Raw genomic sequence first — 25,914 nt, forward strand, 5'->3', positions numbered from 1 at the left:
TACAGCACAGTTTTTCATGTAATTTGGAATCAGTTCTACTTCTCTGTCTGTCCTGCCATTTTATACAGCTTCCTACTTCTTTCACATGGTATTTTTTTTTGTTAATGCTTTTTTATGATTTGTTAATACTGTATTTATTATTTTCTTGAGAAAACAGCTGTTAAGGATTGATAAAAATACAAATATAAATACATTTCAATGTAGAATTTACATTTGTCACGTTGTACACATGACCATAGTCAGCTTCTTGTAAAACTGTCTTGTAACTTTCTGGTGTCATTTTATTAACCACTCATAAATGTTTCCATAATACCACTTTACTGTGATGAGGTAAGTTATTAAATATAGCTGGTCGTGCATCATGATCAGAGATGATGAAGTTCTTGCTTTCAGGTTCGGTGTTGTCTGTGCATTTGTTACAAATGCGTACATGGAAAATGGAATTAAAGCTTTGCCCAGGAAGTTAAATACTGCATTGGACGACTCTCAGTTGTATTTCACAAATACAAAACTGGTGAGGTTATATGTAAATACGTAACAATTCCTTATCTTTCTCCCCTTCTAACTGACCGATGAGATTTTTCTTTTTTTAAGTTCGTAAATTATGTAGATGTTATTTACTTACCTCTATTAAAGAATGACATTTAATGTTGATTAATTCATTTTTCTTGCAGACACTCCACATAGACCATAGTACAAAACTATATGTAGTAGTTTTGCTACTGAGTTTTGTGGATTGAAGCTTACAGAAAATGAAATGAAATAGCATGAATTAATGTATCTGTAGAAATATCTAAATGAGATCTGTGTGGTTCACAAGATAATCTATGTATCTGTTGTGTGTTCAGTTCCACAGGTTGTGTGTGAAACGTATACAGGAAATGAGACATCTGTTAGATGGGTCATAACAAGCATATTTCACGTAGCAACCCATGTCTGCATTGGTTAGTGTATGGTGCTAGATATCATTGAACAGCATCGTGCACCACCAAGAGAGTAGGGACAAAAAATGCCATCTGATCTGTTGTGGTAGCAGGTATGCAAGGCAACATTTTCAGTGTATTTGTGGCACCAAAGTAAATGAGAAGTCAGGATGAAGTTTTATAACCTTTATTTGGAAACAGTTACAAAGAGTTCTCGAAATACGCCCCCCTGTGTGAATGCACATTCTGCAGTGACACTGGAGCAACTGTTGCATTCTTTCAAACGCTCCTGGCAAAGTGGATATTGCTTCGGAAGTTGCCATAATGCACACTATCGGCTCTTCATTAGTCTTCATGAGTGTTTAATAGACAGCAGATTTCATGTAGCCCCAGAAGAAAAAGAGCATTGGGCATCCAACTTATCATCATGATGCCTACAGTTGTGCAAGAAGAAATCAGAACCTAGCTTTATTTAATGAAAATGACAGTTTATATGGAAAATGTAATGTACAGAAAATGTGAGATCATTGTTGAGTATAGCAGTGTGGTCTGTTGCGCGCGCACGCACACACACACACACACACACACACACACACACACACACACACACTTAGAGAGGGAGAAGGAGAGGGAGAGAGAGAGATTACCATGACATTTGTGTAAACAGCTATGTGCAACAGCCTTGAGACCACTGCAGTGTCTCCTTGCCACTGATAAACTCCCCCTCCCCCTCAATAAAAAATATATCTTTTGTAAAAAATCAGTGTTACCTTTTACCTTTCAGTCTTTTAGTATATCACATACAAAATTATGTGACTAACTCAGAATGAAGTGCTGTTTGAGGTATTGTTGGGCTGTTACTCAGTACATTTCATCATTCACAATGTTTGTTTGTGGGTGTGAAAAGATAATTTCAAACAGTGAAACGTCCAGGATGGATTAACATCGTAATTGTGAAAAGGATAGATTACCACTCACCATACAGAGGTGAGTCACAGACAGGCACAATAAAAAGGCTGCTATACATTTAAGGTTTTAGCCAAAAGGCCTTCTTCTAAAGTAGAAAAAACATGCACGTTTTCACGAACGTGACTCACTCACACATGACTACTATCTCTGGCTGATGTGGCCAGACTGCAACTGTGCCTGATGGGAGCAGCAATCTGGTATGCATAAGAAGGTGACGTGGCAGAGAGGAGGGGGGCTAACAGTGTAGGGGTGGGGGAATGTGTAGTACTGTTTGTGGGAGGTATGTGGTATGGACAGGGTAGGGCTATTAGGTGCAGTCGGGAGATTGGAGGCGGGAGGCAGAAAAGGAGAGAAGTAGGTAATGGAAAAAGGGGGGGAAAAAAGATGACTAGTGAGTGTGCTGGTGGAGTAGAAGGCTGTGTGTAGTGCTGGAGTGGGAGCAGGGAAGGGGATAGGTAGGTGTAGGACAGGGACCAGTGAAGGTTGAGGACAAGGGGGTTACAGGAATGTAGGATATATTGCAAGGAGAGTTCCCACCTGCACTTTTCAGAAAAGGTGGTGTTAATGGGAAGGATCTAGATAGCACAGACTGTGAAACAGTAGCAGAAGTTAAGCAAACTGTGTTGGGCAGCATGTTCGGCAACTGAGTGGACCAGCTGCCACTTTTCGTATGCCCACATAGAAAGCAGCACAGTAGTTGCAGCTTAGTTTGTGGATCATATGTCTTCTTTCATCAGTAACCCTGCCTTTGATAGTATAGGGGAGGCCACTGATGGGACTGGAGTTGGTGGTGGTGTAAGGATGTATGAGACAGGTCATGTATCTGGGTCTGTTATAGGAATGTTAGCCTTGAGGCAAGAGGTTGCAAGTACAGATAGAGCATGGATGGATAAGGATAGCTACATCAGTACCTCTTCCCATTTCAAGTGCACCAACCACCAGCATTATCTCCACTCTGACAGCAGCCACTCTTTCCATACCAAGAAGTCCCTTCCATGCAGCCTAGTCATATGCGGTCCCTGTCAGAATATTCCAATGTACACAGGCCTTCACAGACAGAAATTGACCTTCCAGCCTTCTACAGTAACAGATCTCCTGTGCCTCAAGTCTCCAGTCACCTACCATATCTCGCATACCCAAAAAAGCTCGGCCACAAAAGATTGCTCCCCTCATAACTCAGTACCACCCAGTACTGGAGCAACTGAATTACTCTCTGCCAGGGTTTCAACCTCCCATTAATTCTTCCACCACCACCTACTCCAGCCCAGTCACAGGCATCTCCCATCCTGTTAAACGCAGGGCTACCTGTCAAAGCAGCCATTTGATCTACAGACTACCGTATGTACTCTAATCTAAGCCGCACTTTTTTTCTGGTTTTTGTAATCCAAAAAACCGCCTGCGGCTTAGAATCGAGTACAAAGCAAGCGGAAGTTCTGAAAAATGTTGCTGGGTGCCGCCACAACTAACTTCTGCCATTGAATATATGTAGCGCTAAACAGGCATGCTTTGTAGGCACAAAGGTAAATACTGGCACCAAATCCTCTGCGTCAGTAAATAAATTTAAAAAAAGGTGGAAGACGAGCTTTTTTTCTCCGCCCCAAGTTTCGACCACTGCATTTTCATACATTATCCAACGAAGTAAATACAAATTCCATATTGTTCATCTTCGAATGTAGCAGCATTTCAATGTACTACAAAAATCCGACTGGTGAGACTGTTTGGGATGTTTGTCAATATGGCCAACTCTACTTGTCAATATAGCCAACTCTACATTCTGAATTTTTTCCTACCTGTGAGAAGAGATGGTTGCTAGTTGCTAACAGGAACATTTATGAATTGTAAATCACATGCAGTATTCTCTTCACCATAAGAATAATACGAATATAAACATTTTGCCATGTATTGTTTTGTGTTTGCTGCTATCTCATTTAAATCCTGTCTGCCTAATAAACTACGAAACTAGAGTCAGACAACAGCAAACGCGGAAGAATATACATATCATGTCATGTTTATATTCGTATTATTCTTATGCTTAACAGTGATACCGTCAGAAATGAAGCACAGCAATTGACTAGATTTTTAAATCTAAGATGACTCTAATTTCTGTGCAGAATGTAATGTACTAGAGAAGCGCCTGCAAAGATTTTCAAATGGAGAAAAATTTTTGCTAAACTCTCATTCAGAACATCTTCTATAATACGCAGTCTATTATTTGGTTCTTGTTGACCATTATCAAAGAAAGCAGCAGTGTAAGTAACAACAAATAGCAGTCTCTTGCCATTGTTTCTCTAATGAGACGATTCCTCTCTTTTTTTTAAAAAAAACTGTAAATGGCGGTCGCACGCACAAAAGCAAGCCATGCCGCAAGCGGCGACAGGCCGTAAACACGCACTATCAGAATGCGACAAACAATGCACGACACAGTACAGTAATGAATTTTTCAGCTTAGAGTGACGTAAACACCAATAACAAAGAAAACGGCGCTTATCAGATCAAAGAAAAATAAGCAATCAATTCAAACCAGACGAAGCATGTGAAAAAGGAAGGGTACCCGTATAAATACGGATGGAGCGCCTGATGCATAGCAATGGCTACCTGGCCTGCCGAAGTGGCCGTGCGGTTAAAGGCGCTGCAGTCTGGAACCGCAAGACTGCTACGGTCGCAGGTTCGAATCCTGCCTCGGGCATGGATGTTTGTGATGTCCTTAGGTTAGCTAGGTTTAACTAGTTCTAAGTTCTAGGGGACTAATGACCTCAGCAGTTGAGTCCCATAGTGCTCAGAGCCATTTGAAAATGGCTACCTGGTAAAGCTTAACTGCTAATCTTACGACTCGAACCAAACTACTGTATCGTCATTCATTCGACCCAAGTTGTGCCCCATATTACAGTGGACCAGCTTTGTTTCGATTTGGAGGTGCGGCCTAAAACTTTTCTCGCCCCTTGAATTTAGAGTCTCAAATTTCAGGTGCGGTTTAGGTTCGGGAAAATTTTTTGTCTTTGATTTCGAGTCTCATTTTTCAGGTGTGGCTTAGATTCGAGTGTGGCTTAGATTCGAGTAAATACGGTAATGAATACAGTATTTTGACACTGAGGATATTGATTCAATATCTGCATGGAAGAGCCAACAAATGATTCAAAATGTCATGTCCATACTGCTGTTTTCCATCCTGTCCATAGCGGAGGAACTAGGAACTTATGTGATAGAATGGTACCCACACTACAGTGGAACATTAATAGGTTCCAGATCAGTTTCGAGAACATTGCTCTTGAGACATTTAAGACTCGTAGGCCTAAGTACACAGCTGAAATGTTTTAATTGTTTGATGTGCCTCTGCTAATATTATTCCATGTACAGAAAGGATTACCTTAGTGGAACAAATTACAGTATGCATTGTGTATCTGCTACCAAATGAACTGCTTGAAAATCAAAAGTAAAATGAATCAACACACCCATCCTTATCTCCTCTTATTTAACAACGATAGTCATAATTTCTCATGGGATTGCATAAACACCAGCTCCAGGAATTGGAAATTGTTAAAAAGGCAGAAGTTACATCTTGTTCTATGTGCATAGATTGAGACGCATTTCATTACTGTAATAGGTATTGCATAGTGTAGATCTCCTCTTCTCTCTCTCTCTCTCTCTCTCTCTCTCTCTCTCTCTCTCTCTGGACTTCATTCAGAGACAAGTTATAAACAACACACGTTGAACAGATTGCTTTACCATCTGAGATTGTATATGAGAGGAGGGAATATGTGCCAAAAGCTTGCTGCCAAAGAGTTTGTTTAATAAGACAAACTGAGTGCTGTACAACCAAATGGCTGTTTTTGAATGCTGTGGTAGTTTCTAGAATTATGCGGACCATAGTGAAAATGTGATACATTGTGATCCAGGCACATCTCTTCCTCAGGCCAACTTAAGGTGCAGCAAGTCACTTGGTGGCATGAGATCGCTCCACATAGGGACCAGGTGACAGTTATTGCATAGGTTCAAGTGCAGGTCTGCAGCAGACTTTCTTGTCATTATTAATACTTACTGAACTGCTAAACAGAGCAAAAAGATATGATAAGCATTCCTGAACCTCCATACAATGTTCCATAAAACCAAATGACAGTATGGAAGAGAATGAGAACTATTTCAGGTAGAGTTTTGAAGTTTTGTGAAATGGCTGTAATCACTAATGGGATTATCTTGACTACCCAGAGATATTCTACAGACAATGGTAGAATATTTTGTTAGAATTACTGCCACTCCCACCAGTGCCTTACATGTCATTGACATTGAGAGATTTTGGGGAGGAGGAAGTGGGTCTTAACCCTCAAGTACTATGCATTCTCTCATATTACACGATTTTTTGTTTCGTGATATTTCTTACACCCCCTGTGGAGTGAAGCGGTCTCTTCTGTGTACCTTCCTGTTGTATGACAAGCAACACATGCCAGAACTTTTGCCGTGTTGCTGCTCTTTGTTTCTTCTTTTTGAGCCTTGAGAGGACTGACAGCGACAACAACAGTGTTGGCATGTTGTGTTGTTGAATTTTACTGTTTCTCCATGGCAGGGGAAGCTTCTCCTTTTATGCAACATGTTGTGAAAAAGACAGAAGTGGCTGTCCAAACCTGGCTTGGTGGGTCTTCATATCAAGACATGGGTGACAGCAATAATGACCCTGATTTCAAGATATTTATTACTTGCGACATCATTTTGGATCAGCAACAAAGTGATGAAGATGTGATGACTGATGATGATGGAGAATGTTGCATCTTGGTAAGAATAATTGTTTTCGATGGAGAAAGCAGCAGCTGCCAACTAACATAAGAACATGGTGATAAGCATAACCTTGCAGCTGCCTGGACTTCAACAGATAGCAAAAGGTATTGGGGGGGGGGGGGGGGGGGGGCGACACTGTTTCGGTAAGCTTACCCTGCATACAAGCTCCTGAAGTCATTAAATTCAAGACACTAATTCGACTGTTAGTGTATTCAGCAATTTTCAAATTGGGAAATGAATTGGTGTACAGCTTGTTTGCAACCGATGGAACTGGCAGAGGTGTTTTCAGTTGTAATGTTAATAAAGAAAAATTTTTGTTTTCGTTATTTTCATTATGATTTGGCAACCCAGGTGAGCAGGAGCAAAGAAAGAAAGAAAGAAGACAAGTCAGCAGCAATTTCACAAATGTTTCTGTGTTTTATTGAAAATAATCATCTTTGATTCTCTAGATAAAATAGGGTATGTTGATGAAATAGGTGTACCTTTCCATGGAAGGCATAGATTTGGATGGTATATGCCAAGCAAGCCAGCAAAATATGGCTTGAAAATTCAGTGCTTGTCTGATGCACATACAAGTTACTTCTATAATTTGTACATTTATCCTAAAAAAGACAGTGTTCGTCACTTTCTTTCACAGCATGAGAAAGGTCACAGTGTCCTCTTGCTGGCTGTTCTTCGGTTGGTGTAACATACTGAAAATGCATGCAGAGATATTGTAGGTGATAAGCAGTACTCATCAGAAGAACTAATCAGTGAAGATTCAAAAATGGTCTCACTTACATTGGAACACTGAACAGAAACAAAGATGAGATCCCACAACAGGAAGGCATGACACTGGTTTCCCCTGTGCCCATAAAGTCAAAAGCTGCATTACTAATCTCTTCTATGTACCATTAAGTAATCAATGACTGGGGCTAAGTGTTTTTAAAATATGACAAAAGGCGGTGTGGACTGTGTCGACCAGAGGTGTGTAACTTATTAATCAAGTTGCAAAACAAAATGATGATCTTTGTCCATGTTCTCCACATCCATGGGTGATGCTTTGGTGTGAATTTGTTACGCCATCATCATCATCATCCAAAGGCGGAAATAATGATGAGATCATTCATTATGGGAAACCTAGCAAGAGACCTTGTTGAGCCTCATATAATGCTTAGATTTTATTTTGAACACTGCCATGAGAGTTGAGTGGCACCATCAGAATAATACTGTGCATAAAAGATGACTTTCAAACACAGAAAGAATGATTTTAAACATGAAAAACCTGTGCCTTTTGCACATCTCACTTGAAGAGTCAGACAAGATACTAGTGGCAACAGTGTGGTGGTCTGATTTGTTTGGAATGTCCTAGAAGAGTCTATGTGAAATCTATACAGACTGAAGGTGATTAAAATATGGTTCACGACCTCAAAAGAATATGTAATTACTTTCTACCCCACCTTTTAAAATTAAAATGTGTTGAAGTTTTAAAGTACAATAGTCACAAAGTTGATTTCATATACAATTTCTCATAATGAAGTATGTTTTCCATGTAATAATGTTGTGACTGTAGTATTATTTTCCTGAATATAATCTGTGAGTGTGCCGGTAGATAGAGGAGTAACCATCTACTGTTATTTTAGTGATACATAAAATAGAAATTTACTTCAAAGTTTGCTGTGTTTCAGTTGTCCACATGTTTTATTTTAGATCCTACAATGTTTTAAAAAATCTACTTCCAAGATGTGTAATGGACAAGAGAAAGTCATGAAAATATATACTCACCCTAAACAATGGTTTCACAAGTAAAACAAAATTAGGAGGGCATCTTACAGAGCCCTCCATAGTAATTGCATTCCTGTCAATGCCCAGAGTACTTAAGGATAAGTTAAACTAATGATGATACCTTTGACTGCCCATTTTGTACTTCAGAACGTAGATTTGTACGTCTCTGTAAGTGCTGGACAGTGCACTTGGAGTTATTAGACTACATTACAGCGTGTTATGACAAGGCCTACCAAGAATATTTCCTCAACCTTCGTAATACCATATGAGTACTAGACAGTTTTCCATTTCTTGGAAGCACTTTTAATCTCATTCCTTAAACTGACAAAGGTTCACACCAGCAGCAACCATAATGTTACCTCTCATTCTTAGTATAAGAAAGACTTGGAAATTATTTTGTGATCGCCCCTAGTTTGTTTATTAGACTCTAAGAATCTCAGTCTGTCATTGCCATTGTGGATTCAAAAGAGATCACTGCTCACTTGATACTCTGATGCTAGTGGAAGTAGATAACCTGAATGTTTCCTGATTCACACCTACGGTGTGGTAGGTTTTATACAATGCATATGGAATTCAGGAACACTTGTAATATCTCTGCTCCATTTAGTTGTCAAGAAGCTTTATTGCTTAGGAGTCTGCTGCAAGCCTGCTCTTGAGCCTCATAGTACTGTACCTGTCTCTGAATACAGTAGCAAAAAGTCTGATTCATTAATGTGTACCAGACATATGCAGCGTAAATAATGATGATATTCAAACCTGTTTAAACGACGATTGGTGGCAGCTTTGCCATCACTGTTGCCCTGCCCCACACTTACATTCAATATAAGACTGGCTGTTCTGACAGTGAAACTTCCTAGTTTTGTTAAAATAAATGTGCTGCTGGTGGCATTATTTGGCTTATTATTTTTTCAGTTTCTGTTACCATTGGATCTCTCTCTCTCTCTCTCTCTCTCTCTCTCTGTGTGTGTGTGTGTGTGTGTGTGTGTGTGTGTGTGTGTGTGTGTGTGTTTTCTGGGGCAAGGGGGGTGATAAATCAATTGTTGTGGTGTACAACTAAAATGGTGGCTCTTTTTCCAGGAAGTCAGCACTTTGTTGGTAACAAATTATGAAGAGCTTCAGGAAACAGTCAGCAAAGCTTTGAGTTGTAAGTATCACTTGTCATGTTTTTCTTTGTTTTTTATTTTTTATTTATTTATTTATTTTCCTTATATTTTACAAAATGGAACACTGTAACTACGCTGAGTTCCCTTTGTGGATGTTGTTTTGTGTATGTTGCCATTGCTTGATGACTTAAGTCATGATATTTGGCTAGAAAACATAAAGTTTCCAATTTCACCGAGCGAGGTGGCGCAGTGGTTAGCACACTGGACTCGCATTCGGGAGGACGATGGTTCAATCCCGTCTCCGGCCATCCTGATTAAGGTTTTCCGTGATTTTCCGAAATCGTTTCAGGCAAATACCGGGATGGTTCCTTTGAAAGGGCACGGCCGATTTCCTTCCCCATCCTTCCCTAACCCGAGCTTGCGCTCCATCTCTAATATACCTATATTGTCGACGGGACGTTAAACACCACTAGCCTAGCAACTAGCCTTCCAATTTCACCCTACCCACAATCGTACAATTTATAAAAATATGTGATCTCGTGGATGTGAATTCTTGTTGACCCTAATTCCGGTGAACACTGAATTTTTCTGTTTTATTTTTAGATGTCATCTGATATACTGATTTTCTGCATTGAATGTAATGTCATAAAACTTCCATCACACTGTGTTTGTTTGTTTCTTTCTTCACCTCGCAGACAGTCAAAAATGTTTTCCCATGTTGTACTAGCTCTGACTGACAGATAGAGCAAGTCGTCAAATGTAACAGTGGGATATGTGTTTGGACCTGTACGAGTGACCATGTCCTTTCATATAGTTTTTGCATGCATCAAGATGACAAGCGGAAGACATATAAGTAGGAACAGGAAAGTTTCGCAAAAACAACAATACAAAATTAGTGGTCTTTATCTCAATAATGTGGAATTTGTGATGTTTATGACCTATTATGAAAATTGTTATTTTGCAATGTATAAAAATGTTATGAAAATAAGGATGAGAATTTACTCTACTGACTGTTAAAACTGTATTTTGGCTCCTAATCTCTTCAAGGCTTGGGGTTTCATGTAAGATCTTGAAAAAAGTTAATTTCCTGCATAATGAACTTTGATTCAATGACATAAGCAAAAAAAACTCCACTGAACTTGGCAGAAAACACCACTGAATTTGGCAAGAAAAGCAGCACCAAATTTGACAAGAAAACACTGAATTTGATAAAACACCACCAAATTTGGTAAAAACCACCGAATTGGGCAAAAACAACAATGAAAACAAACACAGAATTTGACATGAAAAACAGAATTAGGGAAAAAACACTAAAATTGGCAGATAGAAACACTGACTGTGGCAAGAAACAATGCCAAGTTCGGCCAAAAACAGTGCAGAGTTCGGTGGAAAATAAAGGCAAATTTGGTCATGAAACAAAATGATTTTTTCCTGTACATATAAGTAAAGGGAGGAGGTATTGTGAGGTGGATTTTGTAGTATACTGAGAATGAAAGATGGTTAACCGATGAGAGTGAGCTAGATAGAAGACTCCCTTCCTGTATCCAGTGACGTGATGAAAATTAGAAGTATGTGACATGTACCTGAATAAATATGTTGATGGCAATCTTTACTGTGTCCCTTTCCCTGCCTGACAATTGGTATTAACATTTCCTCGAAGCATTCAGTTCACAATCCAGCTTCAGTGTTTCCAGCTCATTTTTCGAGGGGCCTCATTCAGAAAGTTCTGACTGCAATTAATGTGTGTGCAACTGAGGGAATACTGTACATAAAATGACTCCAGTAATAAAAGATTCACTGTGTGACTTGTAGAAAGATGTTCCTCAAAGGAAAGGAAAGACTTTCCTGGTGTATTACTGAACAGGGCTTTGAATTCTAAAGTGAATCTAGGTGACACTTTTATGCAAGATTGATTAGACCAAATTCCATTGTTCAAGAATATTTATTTTTCTTGTTTTTGATGTCTCCTGGTTTTATTCATATTGCATTAACTTTCCCCTGTCACTTTTCAAGATACTGTGTGTACTTAAAGTTGCAAAGTAATTAATGTAAGTGGATATATTGATAACAGTTAAAACCTGCAACCTGCCACTGATGATGCCTTGCAGAAAATAAAGGCGAAACGCGTATGGCACTAAAATTGTGTTTTATTCAGTTGCTGTCAGATGGTCCATAAGTGAAAATCATCAACATACCGTAGTTAAAAATAATATCTGTTGAAAAGCCATATTAGATTCAACAGCAGAATTTTAATTTATTGATATTAAACAGTGAATCCACGGCAAGAGTGCCGATGCCACACCTGTGAAAAATCAGCTGTCAATCTAGCTATACAGGGTGCCTCACAAGGAATGGTCAGTATTCAGGGATGTGACAGGAATCATCATTCAAAGCAAAAGTGTGTGATAAACACAATTGAGGTCGAATGGGTGAAGATACAGCTACAGTAGTTTGGTTTGAGTCGTAAGCTTAACAGTTAAGCTTTACCAAGTAGCCATTGCTATGTGTCAGGCGCTCCATCTGTATTTATACGGGTACTCTTCCTTTTTCGCGTGCTTCGTCTGGTTTGAATCGATTGCTTATTTTGCTTTGATCTGATAATTACCATCTACATCTACATATATAGTCCGCAAGCCACCCAACGGTGTGTGGCGGAGGGCACTTTACGTGCCACTGTCATTACCTCCCTTTTCTGTTCCAGTCGTGCATGGTTCGCGGGAAGAACGACTGTCTGAAAGCCTCCGTGCGCACTCGAATCTCTCTAATTTTACGTTCGTGATCCCCTCGGGAGGTATAAGTTGGGGGAAGCAATATATTCAATACCTCATCCAGAAACGCACCCTCTCGAAACCTGGCGAGCAAGCTAAACTGCGATGCAGAGCGCCTCTCTTGCAGAGTCTGCCACTTGAGTTTGCTAAACATCTCCGTAACGCTATCATGGTTACCAAATAACCCTGTGATGAAATGCGCCGCTCTTCTTTGGATCTTCTCTATCTCCTCCGTCAACCCGATCTGGTACGGATCCCACACTGATGAGCAATACTCAAGTACAGGTCAAACGAGTGTTTTGTAAGCCACCTCCTTTGTTGATGGACTACATTTTCTAAGGACTCTTCCAGTGAATCTCAGCCTGGTACCCACCTTACCAACAATTAATTTTATATGATCATTCCACTCCAAATCGTTCCACACGCGTACTCCCAGATATTTTACAGAAGTAACTGCTACCAATGTGTGTTCCGCTATCATATAATCATACAATAAAGGATCCTTCGTTCTATGTATTTGCAATACATTACATTTGTCTATGTTAAGGGTCAGTTGCCACTCCCTGCACCAAGTGCCTATCCGCTGCAGATCTTCTTGCATTTCGCTACAATTTTCTAATGCTGCAACTTCTCTGTATACTACAGCATCATCTGCGAAATGCCTCATGGCACTTCCGACACTATCTACTAGGTCATTTATATATATTGTGAAAAGCAATGGTCCCATAACACTCCCCTGTGGCACGGCAGAGGTTACTTTAATGTCTGTAGACATCTCTCCATTGATAACAACATGCTGTGTTCTGTTTGCTAAAAACTCTTCAATCCAGCCACACAGCTGGTCTGATATTCCGTCCGCTCTTACTTTGTTTATCAGGCAACAGTGCGGAACTGTATCGAACGCCTTCCGGATGTCAAGGAAAATAGCATCTACCTGGGAGCCTGTATCTAATATTTTCTGGGTCTCATGAACAAATAAAGTGAATTGGGTCTCACAAGATCGCTGTTTCCAGAATCCATGTTGATTCCTACATAGTAGATTCTGGGTTTCCAAAAACGACATGATATTCGAGCAAAAAACATGTTCTAAAAACCTACAACAGATCGACGACAGAGATATAGGTCTATAGTTTTGCACATCTGCTCGACGACCCTTCTTGAAGACTGGGACTACCTGTGCTCTTTTCCAATCATTTGGAACCCTCCGTTCCTCTAGAGACTTGCGGTACATGGCTGTTGGAAGGGGGCAAGTTCTTTCGCGTACTCTGTGTAGAATCGAATTGGTATCCCGTCAGGTCCAGTGGACTTTCCTCTATTGAGTGATTCCAGTTGCTTTTCTATTCCTTGGACACTTATTTCGATGTCAGCCATTTTATCGTTTGTGCGAGGATTTAGAGAAGGAACTGCAGTGCGGTCTTCCTCTGTGAAACAGCTTTGGAAAAAGGTGTTTAGTATTTCAGCTTTACGCGTGTCATCCTCTGTTTCAATGCCATCATCATCCCGTAGTGTCTGGATATGCTGTTTCGAGCCACTTACTGATTTAACGTCCGACCAGAACTTCCTAGGATTTTCTGTCAAGTTGGTACATAGAATTTTACTTTCGAATTCACTGAACGCTTCACGCATAGCCCTCCTTACGCTGACTTTGATATCGTTTAGCTTCTGTTTGTCTGAGAGGTTTTGGCTGTGTTTACACTTGGAGTGAAGCTCTCTTTGCTTTCGCAGTAGTTTCCTAACTTTGTTGTTGAATCACGGTGGGTTTTTCCCGTCCCTCACGGTTTTACTCGGCACGTACCTGTCTAAAACGCATTTTACGATTGCCTTGAACTTTTTCCATAAACACTCAACATTGTCAGTGTCGGAACAGAAATTTTCATTTTGATCTGTTAGGTAGTCTGAAATCTGCCTTCTATTGCTCTTGCTAAACAGATAAACCTTCCTCCCTTTTTTTGTATTCCTATTAACTTCCATATTCAGGGATGCTGCAACGGCCTTATGATCACTGATTCCCTGTTCTGCACTTAAAGAGTCGAAAAGTTCGGGTATGTTTGTTATCAGTAGGTCCAAGATGTTATCTCCACGAGTCGGTTCTCTGTTTAATTGCTTGAGGTAATGTTCGGATAGTGCACTCAGTATAATGTCACTCGATGCTCTGTCCCTACCACCCGTCCTAAACATCTGAGTGTCCCAGTCTATATCTGGTAAATTGAAATCTCCACCTAAGACTATAACATGCTGAGAAAATTTGTGTGAAATGTATTCCAAATTTTCTCTCAGTTGTTCTGCCACTAATGCTGCTGAGTCGGGAGGTTGGTAAAAGGAGCCAACTATTAACCTAGCTCGGTTGTTGAGTGTAACCTCCACCCATAATAATTCACAGGAACTATCCACTTCTACTTCACTACAGGATAAACTACTACTAACAGCAACAAACACGCCACCACCGGTTGCATGCAATCTATCATTTCTAAACACCGTCTGTGCCTTTGTAAAAATTTCGGCAGAATTTATCTCTGGCTTCAGCCAGCTTTCTGTACCTATAATGATTTCAGCTTCGGTGCTTTCTATCAGCGCTTGAAGTTCCGGTACTTTACCAATGCAGCTTTGACAGTTTACAATTACAATACTGATTGCTGCTTGGTCCCCGCATGTCCTGACTTTGCCCCGCACCCTTTGAGGCTGCTGCCCTTTCTGTACTTGTCCGAGGCCATCTAACCTAAAAAACCGCCCAGTCCACGCCACACAACCCCTGCCACCTGTGTAGCCGCTTGCAGCATGTAGTGGACTCCTGACCTATCCAGCGGAACCCGAAACCCCACCACCCTATGGCGCAAGTCGAGGAATCTGCAGCCCACACGGTCGCAGAACCATCTCAGCCTCTGATTCAGTCCCTCCACTCGGCTCTGTACCAAAGGTCCGCAGTCAGTCCTGTCGACGATGCTGCAGATGGTGAGCTCTGCTTTCATCCCGCTGGCGAGACTGGCAGTCTTTACCAAATCAAATAGCCGCCGGAAGCCAGAGAGGATTTCCTCCGATTCATAGCGACACACATCATTGGTGCCGACATGAGCGACCACCTGCAGATGGGTGCACCCTGTACCCTTCATGGCATCCGGAAGGACCCTTTCCACATCTGGGATGACTCTCCCTGGTATGCACATGGTTTTCTTCCCCTCTCTTGCTGCCATATCCCTAAGAGGTCCCATTACGTACCTGACGTTGGAGCTCCCAACTACCAGTAAGCCCACCCTCTGCGACCTCCCAGATCTTGCAGACTGAGGGGCAGCCTCTGGAACAGGACAAGCAGCCATGTCTGGCCGAAGATCAGTATCAGCCTGAGACAGAGCCTGAAACTGGTTCGTCATACAAACTGGAGAGGCCTTCCGTTCAGCCCTTTGTTATAGGGGCTTATGTCACTATAAGCTGAAAATGTATTTCTGTAAGGTGTCACGCATTGTTTGTCGCATTCTGATAATGAGTGTTTACGGCCTGTCGCCGCTCTCAGCATGGCTTGCTTTTGTGCGCGCTACCACGGCTTACAATAAAAAAAAAAAAAAAAGAGGAATTATCTCATAAGGGAAACAAAACAGAAACTGCTATTTGTTGTTACTTACAGTGCTGCTTTCTTCGATAATGATCAACGAGAACCGAATAATAGACTGCGTATGATAGATGATGTTCTGAATGAGATATTAGCGAAAATTATTCTCTGTTTGAAAATCTTTGCAGACACCTCTTTAGTACATTACATTCTGCACAGAAATGAGAGTCATCTAATCTAGTCAGTCGCCATGCTTCATTTCTGACTGTATCGCTATTCAGCATAAGAATAATACGAATGTAAACATGACATGATATGTATATTCTTCCGCGTTTGCTGTTGTCTCACTCTAGTTTCGTAGTTTATTAGGCAGGCAGGATTTAAATGAGATAGCAGCAAACACAAAAGAATACATGGCATAATGTTTACATTCTTCTACCTTTTCTTTTAATTTATTTACTGATGCAGAGGTTTTGACGCCAGTAATTTATCTTTGTGCCTGCAAAGCATACCTGAGTAGTGCTACATATATTTGACGACAGAAGTTAGTTGCTGGCGACACCTACCAACATTTTTCAGGACTTCCGCTTACTTTGGACTCAATTGTAAGCCGCAGATGGTTTTTTGGATTACAAAAACCGGAAAAAAAGTGCGGCTTAGATTCGAGTAAATACAGTGATAAGAATGGAATGTAACAAGTTTGACTTGTTGAAAAGGTGTTTTAGGTACCGTAAATGTGTAAATATGGATTACACAGCCACGCTAGCTTTCATTCTTCAAAAGAAGCTGGTAATAGACCTGAAATGTCAATCTCTACCATGATTAAATTTGTGAGTATTTATGCATAGTCACTCGACATAAATTATTGATTTTCAATACACAAGCATGACAGCATCTGTGAAAAATTGATACACCCGTAAGAAGGATGTCATAGGCAAAATTCCTGAAACTTAAAAAAAAGTCCTCCTAAAAGATGCTTAAGTAGATTGCAACGTATAATTTCTTTCTGGTGACAGAAAATGGTAAATCAATGGTAAACTACTACTGTCTAAACCTGTAAACTTGGTGGAGATGCTATGGACATTATTGCATCTGCATCAGGAGAGGAGGAAAAAAAGAAGTGTTTGGAAACTTCTGTTATGGATTACAAAAGGCATGAATTATTTAAGAAACCGTTGACAATCTAACAAAAAGGAAATGGTGAGATCAAGCATTATTGCCCATCAATACGAAGTCTGTTCCCACAGCACTGCTCAACAACCACATGAGGCCCCAAGATCTCGTCACAACACCTGGCAGTAGTTAAACCTTGCTGATCACACACTTTTGTGGGAGGTGTTCGAGTGGTCAACATTGTCCGTGCCCACACCATAAGCGATCCTCCTCAGCATTGGTCTCTTTCCACAATGTTTAGATCCAAAATCATGTTCCACATTCCCTCAAGATGTGAATCCATCGAGAATCACTCTCCAGACCAAATCAGGACTCATCTTTGAAACGAACATTGGCCAACTGTTCAACCTTCCAGGTAACATGTTGACGACTCCACTCTAGACATTCCCTTTTGTAAAGAGGCATCAGAGGTATATAAACAGCAGGTCTCTGACAATAAAGGCCACTCTGCCGAAGTCTTCTGCACACCTTTTGCCTCGATATTACTCTTCTGATGGATGCTGTGAGGTCAAATGCAAGTTGCTGTGCAGTACTAGGTAGTACTGTCATGCCCTCACAGGCAAGTAACATTCCTCTCTTTCTGGTGTCACATGTCGTCGGCCCTGCTCTGGTCTTTGGGGTTCAGTTTCAGTCTCTACAAACTGTCATCACATGTGAGAAACAATGGAATGATTCACGTTAAACCATCAGGTCACATGAGTTTGTGACTGTCCTGCTACCAGTCTTCGTATACTGTAAGTAGCAAAGAGTCTGATAAGCATCTTCTCTGTGCCAAACTGCACCATCTGTGACTGTGTACCAGGCACATTTGATTGGTGCCCTGACGTCATTGTTAGCGTGGTTATCGATTGACTGGGATGCCACCTTCAGTGCAGAACATAATCATACAGACATCTGTCAACAGTTTGTATGATTATATCCTGAATTAGGCACAGGAAGGGGAAATAGCAGTTTGTAGCTATAATTTTGGACACCGGTGTATTTTTATGTGAGACACTTCTCCATTTATCTTTGGCAGTCATGGCAGTTGCTGAAACTCCTTTCCCTCCCACAATGAAACTCAGACATTGTCCTCTTTCTCTGTGCCTTTCTTCCACCTATCAGTTTCCAACCTACCTCCTGTCTTCCATAATCTTTAGCAATTCTTTGTTTGCTTCATCCATCTGTGCCTTTTTCTCCTTCCCATTTCTTGATCAAATTATTCCTTCTGCGTACCATGCACTTCCAGGAGAACACCTCTCTGGCATTCCCAATGATATCCTTACTGCACCCCTCCCCTTCCCCCCTTATGAAATTGTTTCCCACAAGATGTACATTAAATATTGATTCTCACTACCCTACAGCATCTTGCACACTTTCCACTAGTAGTGAAAGATTTTGAAATGAAAGGCTTAATGAAATATTGTGATTTCAATAATGTTGGTTGTATGTAAGCAAAAACTAATACTGTAATAACATAAATAATTTGCATTTGAATGAATTAGTGTTTACTTATGTATAAAGAGATTTGATATAATAAGTTTATTTAACAAGAGTGATCTGAATTTATTGCTCTAAAAATTAAGCTTAGAATGCAACTATTGGAAATTCAAAATAAATTTGAGATATTTCATATAATCCACTGTAAAACTTCAGATATTCTCTTTGATAATAACAGGTACCAGTGCATTTATTCACTACAAAATATAATCAGATCAAGGACTATAGACAGTCATTTACAGAATTTTTCACTTGGGAAGCTAGACCTGGTGTACTAGTATTGGAATTTCAAAATAACATATGTTTCCTAAAAATGCACTGTAAAGAGTCAAAACCTTACTTATTATGTTATAGTAATATATACTAATGCTTATATTTGCCAAAAAGCATATTCTAATCAGGAAATGAGAACTTGTAAATAACTTGTAATTAAGTAGAACAAATACATGTACATCTCACTTCTCAGACATATTCCATTGAATGTATTATAGAAAGAGGGTCTCAAAGTGCCTGAGAACAAATATCCGTCAAATAGAAGCCAATAAATGCCGCTTCACATCCATTGGGAAGTACTAGCTAAAATATTTGTACTTTAAGAGCTGTATTAGCTAATTGTCTTATTATGACCATAGTTCACAATCTCATTGAAGGAGGATAAAAAAAAAAAAAAAGAAAAAGCACCAGTGTTACTGAGGGTAAGCCATAGCCTGATTCATGTTTCCTTTGATATGGAAAGATCTAATGTTCTCTGTTTAACAAAGATTACATAACAATGGTCTGTTGTTGCAGGATTTTAATGCAGTACAGATAGAAAACTACATTCATCAAGAGTGACCACACAAATTATTGTACCTGTTTTAAAGTCTGGGGAAGGTTCTTTAACAGCAGAAGCAAAATGTCAAATCTAAGGAAATTGCCTGAGGCTGATGCTGTGATGACAAGAATCCTCTATGACTTAAATTATTGAGAGTGAACACTGAAGGAAAGGCATTAATATTGACAACAAATTTTGAGGGACATTGGTTGTGCATATAAATGGCCCATGTTGCAAAAAGAAAAGGAAAAAAAATCATTAAGCACACACAAATAGTGTGTGTACCTCAGAATTAATCACAACTGAAGCAGCAGTTAATGTTTGGCTCTCAATAATCGAGCAAAACACTAACTCTTGCAAACACCAGAAGTACTTTGGAGCAATTAGAGCACTGGAAGTGGAAATCATCTACCACCAACTATATTTATAATGTGGTGGAAGTAACAACAACTCAAATGTATCGGATATTGAGTGAGAAAAGTCTACTACTATTGGGCTGATATTTAAAGAACAGATGAGTTACACCCAACTCAGGCAGCCAGCTAAATCAGTTGTCTCCTTTACTCAGCCTCATCTGTGAGCATGAAATGAAATGCACCAATAACAGCAGTGTGGTGCTGGCAAATAAATTGGTGGGATAGTGTAATAAATCCTCTGACTGATCTGAACATGTTAATGGATATCGCTGCTCCTGTCCCCAGGTGATCTAGATGTGTTCCTTTTGCCAGATGCTCTAGGCTCTTTTATATGTGCCGCATTGTTGACCCCTATGTATTTCAGACCTATTAAGATGCAGTATTCTCAGGTACATGCATGTTCTGCATGTGTTAATTCACAGAGTTGTATTTTAAGTCTGAATACCAAATAGCTGTTCAAAATTTGGGCTGCTCAGTTGGAGTGACTGTGTGCATTTGGTCATGGGTTCTCGTATTGCTGATTTCATCTTTGTTTTTAATTATTGGCTGTTGACAAAGATTTGAAAATGGTGCGCTGCCATGCAAGTATAGAGGAAGAAATCTTGGAGATTTTCACTAGAAGCAGCACTGAGAATGAACCCTTTAATTGCAATGATCGTGATGATTTCTCGACAGAATCGTGATCTAAAAGCCCTGGCCTGTATAAATCAACTTTGACAACACATCCTTCTGTATCTAGAAGAGATGAAAATTCTTTAGATCTGGAATATTGTGAAAGAGAGTGAAATGAATGGAAAAAGAGCATGCTTTAGTGGCATGTTTGACTGGAAGAAAGATGATTTTTTGCCCATTTGTGCATGGTTTTGGACAATTCAACTACAGATGGGCAAAGATTCCAGCCTTACATCATTTTTCCCTAATATTTGTAACACGAGACGCATGGAGTCTACAGTAGATGAAAGAAAAGATTTTATTTATGAGGAGGGCATTTATGCAAGAATCAGCCATTCTCAACATTTGCATATGCACTGTGCAAGCCACTTCACAGTGCTCGGCAAAGGGCCTTTTGTACCAACGTTATTCGTTTGCTGTCTTTTTCCATTCACATGTTGAGCAAGGGAAAATCTGTCTGAATGCCTCTACCTTATTTTATTCTCATGATCCATACTAAATATGTGATGGTGGCATCGGAATGATCACACAGTCATATTCAGATTCTGATTATCTAAATTATCCCCATAGGATTTCATAATTACTTTGTTGTCTTTCTTCCAAGGAGTCTTACTTATTATGATCTTATCAACACATCTGTAAATTAGTTCAATTTCTGTTGTGTTGCTTTCTTGATAAGGACTCAAAATGCTGGAATAATAGTCTAATACTGATCAGAGTAGTATTGTGTTTCGTTTGTAGGTGCACTTTACCAGAACCCTTCCAACAAATGTAAATGTTTTATAACATTCCATAGTGGGTTCATTCCTATAAAAAGCTCTGCATTGACAAGTCTGTTGTTGGTCAAAGGGCAGTTGTGTTTCAAGAAGTATATTCTGTCCAAACAAAGTAAGTTAGCAAAATAAAAATATTATGCTGTGTGACAGTCAAAGTGGTTTTTGGGGAACGCTATGAAGCCATATTCGGAATGGGGACACACTCCCTATGCTGTAATTGGAACAGGGACTCCTTATGTCTGCAATTGGTATTCAATCCCAAACTTGTTCCTCTGGCTACATAGCCATGGGTCACCTGCAATACCACTTCGTAGGAGCAGATGCAACATGCCAGAACTAAAGGACAGACTGAAATGCTGATGTTATGCTTGTCTCAAAGCTGTGCAGTAGAAGAAAAGTGCTTGAGATACAAAAGACTGATGTAAAGACTGGTGAAAAAAATCAGCAAGCTACAATGTGTTACAGATTAGAACTCAAGTTTGAGGCAGTTGACCACAGTGCTATGTTTCTGAGTTCGATCAGATCAGTGTGAAGGACTGTGTAAGTGCTTGTGTTTTCCACAGAGCTATAATATGGCAAAAAAAAAAGAAAAAAGAAAAGTTTTGTCTGCTTAGGGAGGAGAACTTGAAGCTTTTTGTGCAGAATGGAGGCAAGTTGGCAGATGCAGGCACTATGATCATTAGAATGCTCTAAAATATACTGTGAGGTATTTTCTAAATGTTATTAAAAGTGAACACTGAAAGAAAGGTGTCTTCTGAAATATGAGATAGATTGTTTCTTTGTGATGTGTTAAGTGTGTGTTTATATTTTATGCAGTTAGTATTAGTGTCAAATACTCCTGTATTACAACTGCTTCTGTTCAGTTTTGAAAATAAACTTTTCGAGATGGGAAAATAAAAATTCTGCAGTTATTGGCTAGAAGAGGCAGATATTTTGAAAACTACATTTAGAAGTTACATTTAGAACTTCCAGATCAGAGACAATCTTCAAGTTCAGTATGTATGCCAACAATACAGATGTTGTGTACTAAGGATAGTTCCTGCACTGCTGAATTGATCTGGACAATGAAATTGGCGATTTCCAATTACTCTGTGGTTTCATGAAATGATATTTGTAACATTTTTAAGATGATGATTCCTTACTGTGTTGCTCAACATTTTCCACTTTTGCTTAAGAAATTGAGATATCTAATAACTGGTGGACTGGCACCATATTTCTGGGACCACATGTTAGGAGGAGAATGTTCATCAAATTACACATTGAATTTTGATGAAACTACCAACATTAAAGATAAAATAAGAATTACAAACAGCCATTACCATATTGTCAGAGTGTAAGTGTTGAGTAACGCTTCACCTAAGAACTTTCTTCATCGGCATAGCACATGGTGAAACATTGCATCAGAAATAGTGTGAAGCACTTTCTGAAGACAACTTGTCCCTAAATAAATGCCTTACACCGGGATCAGATGGACCTAATGTCAATAAAAAAGTGTTTCGGCTTTCAGATACTGATGTCAAGGAGACCCAAGGCAGACAACTTACAAATATCTGAATGTGCAAAATTTATACAGTGCGTAATGGGTATGTAAAGGCTTTGGAGTGTTAAGATGAAGAAGTGTCTGAATCTCTGGTCCGTAGTTAATGTTATTTCGATGGTTTGTCTGTTTGCTGGGAAGAATTTGAAAGAACTCGGTAACACTCCACATCACAAGTTTTTGAGGCATACAACAAGGTGACGTACTTTAGGACCTCCAATCAGTAGGATTTTATAACAGTGGAATGGTATTCAATATTACTTACTTTAAGCATATGTCTCTAAAAAAACAATTCTGCTACTGTTCAGTCCAAATTCTTCAATATCATTGTAAGTGCTTTAAAGAAACCTTAAATAAAAACAGAACTTCATTTCATAATCTCATCTCCAAATGTATTCAGTAAGTTCACACAATATTTTCAAAGCCAAACACATTTGATCCAGAAGATGCATACAGAAATAGAAAACATACTTCAAACTTTTTGGCTCGTGGTTTGAAGGTTTCTGCTTTGAGAAAAATTGAGAATGTTTGTGAAGTTCTTCATAATGCTCTCTGTATGTTGGATAATCTGCTTCCTCTTGAACAACTAGTTGTTAGCAAGTGATTATCTGAAGAGGTGAATAACCTGTAAGAACGAGAGAAGTTATGGTTTCTAAAGAATGTCCAGAAAACATTACATTGTAGAGTGCAAATATGTAGTTGAAAAGATGTGCCTATCAAGTGCACCACTGAAAAGCTTTTGGTTTTTAATGCCAAAGAAAGAATACCGTATTCACTCAAATCTAAGCCGCACTCGAATCTAAGCCGCACCTGAAAAATGAGACTCGAAAGCAAGGGAAAAAATTTTCCCGAATCTAAGCCGCACCTGAAATTTGAGACTCGAAATTCAAGGGGGAGAGCAAAGTTTTAGACCGCACCTCCAAATTGAAACAAAGTTGGTCCATTGTAACATGAGACACAATTTAGGTCGAATGGATGAATATACAGCTACAGTAGTTTGGTTCGAGTCGTAAGCTTAACATTTAAGCTTAATCAAGTAGCCATTGGTATGTGTCAGGTGCTCAGTCCGTATTTATAAGGGTACCCTTCCTTTTTTAAATGTTTTGTGTGGTTTAAATCGATCGCTTATTTTGCTTTAATCAGATCAGTGCCGTTCTCTTTGTTATTGGTGTTTACGTCACTCTAAGCTGAAAATGCATTATTGTACTGTGCCATCCATTGTTTGTCGGATTCTGATAAAGAGTGTTTACGACCTATCGCCGCTCGAGGCATGGCTTGCTTTTGTGCGCGCTACCGCCGCTTACAATAAAAATAAGAGAGGAATTGTCACATAAGCAAAAGAATGACAAGAGACTGCTATTTGTTATTACTTACACTGTTGCTTTCTTTGATAATGATCAACAAGAACCAAATAATAGACTGCATACGATAGATGTTCTGAACGAGAGTTTAGCAAAAATTTTTCTCCGTTTGAAAATCCTTGCAGACGCCTGTTTAGTACATAACATTCTGCATAGAAATTAGAGTCATCTTAGATTTAAAAATCTAGTCAGTTGCCGTGCTTCATTTCTGACTGTATCACTATCCAGCATAAGAATAATACGAATATAATAATGACATGATACGTATATTCTTCCGCGCTTGCTGGTGTCTCACTCTAGTTTCCTAGTTTATTAGGCAGACAGGATTTAAAATGAAATAGCAGCAAATACGAAAGAATACATGGCATAATGTTTACATTCTTCTACCTTTTCTTTTAATTTATTTACTGGCGCAGAGGTTTTGGCGCCAGTATTTATCTTTGAGTCTACACAAGCATGCCTGTGTAGCGCTACGTATATTTGACGGCAGTAGTTAGTTGTGGCGCCACCTACCAACATTTTTCAGAACTTCCGCTTACTCTGCACTCGATTCTAAGCCGCAGGCAGTCTTTTGGAGTACAAAAAGCGGATAAAAAAGTACGGCTTAGATTCGAGTAAATACGGTAAAGAGCAGAGGCTGCAATGACATATTAATGATTGCAGAAGTGATGCCGATTGATATCTGGTGGGCTTTCTCATTTGATGAGTGGAAGGTTCTTCAGTCTAAAAAAAGGTGATGCAGCTTTAGATAATGAAAGGAAATAACAATTACTGGAAGCAGCGTGTCTCAAAATGAAACTGATCACCCATTGAGTTAAAGTATCCAAATTTTCCAAAAGTTGTTAAGGCTTCTCCTATAATTTCCCATGGAAATGCAGAAATAGAGAGTACATGATATTCTGTTTCGAAGCCAGCATTAGAAGACAAGGTTATGCAATGGCCAAAAGATTTTTTAAACAGTGTTTTGAGTGCGAGGAATGTTGTGAGATGATGCCCATGTTTTCTCTTTGTGTCCATTGACTCACAGCTCTTAAGAACACTGACTGTATATAGAGGCATCAGAAGAACTTCTCTCAGTTCTCAGCGAAACTCAACAGAGTCCTCAGAAAATGATTTAAAGGCAGCAAAGTTGGTTCAGGGTATGATTTGAGAGTGCATGAAAGTGGAAGAAAGAGTGAAAGAAAGGGAAGTGGAAAATCTTGAGAAAAGAAAGTCTATTACAATTACTTCATTGTTTATGAAAATTCGTAAGAAACAATAACTGAAAAATATTTTCTTGATCTTTTTCCAGTATTGAAGTGTATAGTGTCATTGGTTGTAAAAATGTGATGTAGATTTTGTTTGTGAATTACGATTACCAATGCATTTTGCATATATTAGTGAATATTTATGAAGGAAAAAAATGACCATACTCCATCTTGAGTCACAATAGAGAGATTTGTTAATGTCTGAACCAACATTTTTGGTAGGTGATTATAAATGAAAACAATTTATTTGTACCAGATCTGTTCTTAGAAATAATTTGTCACCTTTTAATCATCATTTTTCAAATATTTTGTCACCTTTCCCACATTTTTCAAGTGCTACCATGGCTCATTACCCTGCAGATCAGAAAGGAGGATGGATAAAATATATAAAAATAATACTTACTGTCATGACAAACTCATAGATTTCAGAGGTTTCAGGTGCTGTAGTATCAGTTTAGTGAGTGAAGTATCAAAATTAAAAACATAACATACGTTATAAACATATCTGGAAGCATTGATTATTTGGTTTTGAAGGTTTCACAAGGAAATTTTAATTAGTTTATGTGCATAAAATGCAATGGTATATTTCCAAATAGTTTTCCAG

At 39.3% G+C, this 25,914-nt stretch overlaps 1 protein-coding gene across 4 annotated transcripts in view; it reads left to right on the forward strand.

Annotated features, from left to right (window-relative positions):
* The window catches only part of LOC124596381 (prominin-like protein), a 527,082-nt gene that overhangs the window by 290,935 nt on the left and 210,233 nt on the right, over positions 1-25,914 (forward strand). For all 4 annotated transcript variants that reach the window (XM_047135497.1, XM_047135496.1, XM_047135495.1 and 1 more), the window contains 2 exons: positions 394-514; positions 9,501-9,567. In XM_047135497.1, coding sequence (XP_046991453.1) covers positions 394-514; positions 9,501-9,567 — 188 coding nt within the window. The remainder of the gene's footprint in view (positions 1-393; positions 515-9,500; positions 9,568-25,914) is intronic.

Source organism: Schistocerca americana, chromosome 2 (assembly GCF_021461395.2).
Source record: "Schistocerca americana isolate TAMUIC-IGC-003095 chromosome 2, iqSchAmer2.1, whole genome shotgun sequence".
In the NCBI taxonomy this organism is placed as follows: domain Eukaryota; kingdom Metazoa; phylum Arthropoda; class Insecta; order Orthoptera; family Acrididae; genus Schistocerca; species Schistocerca americana.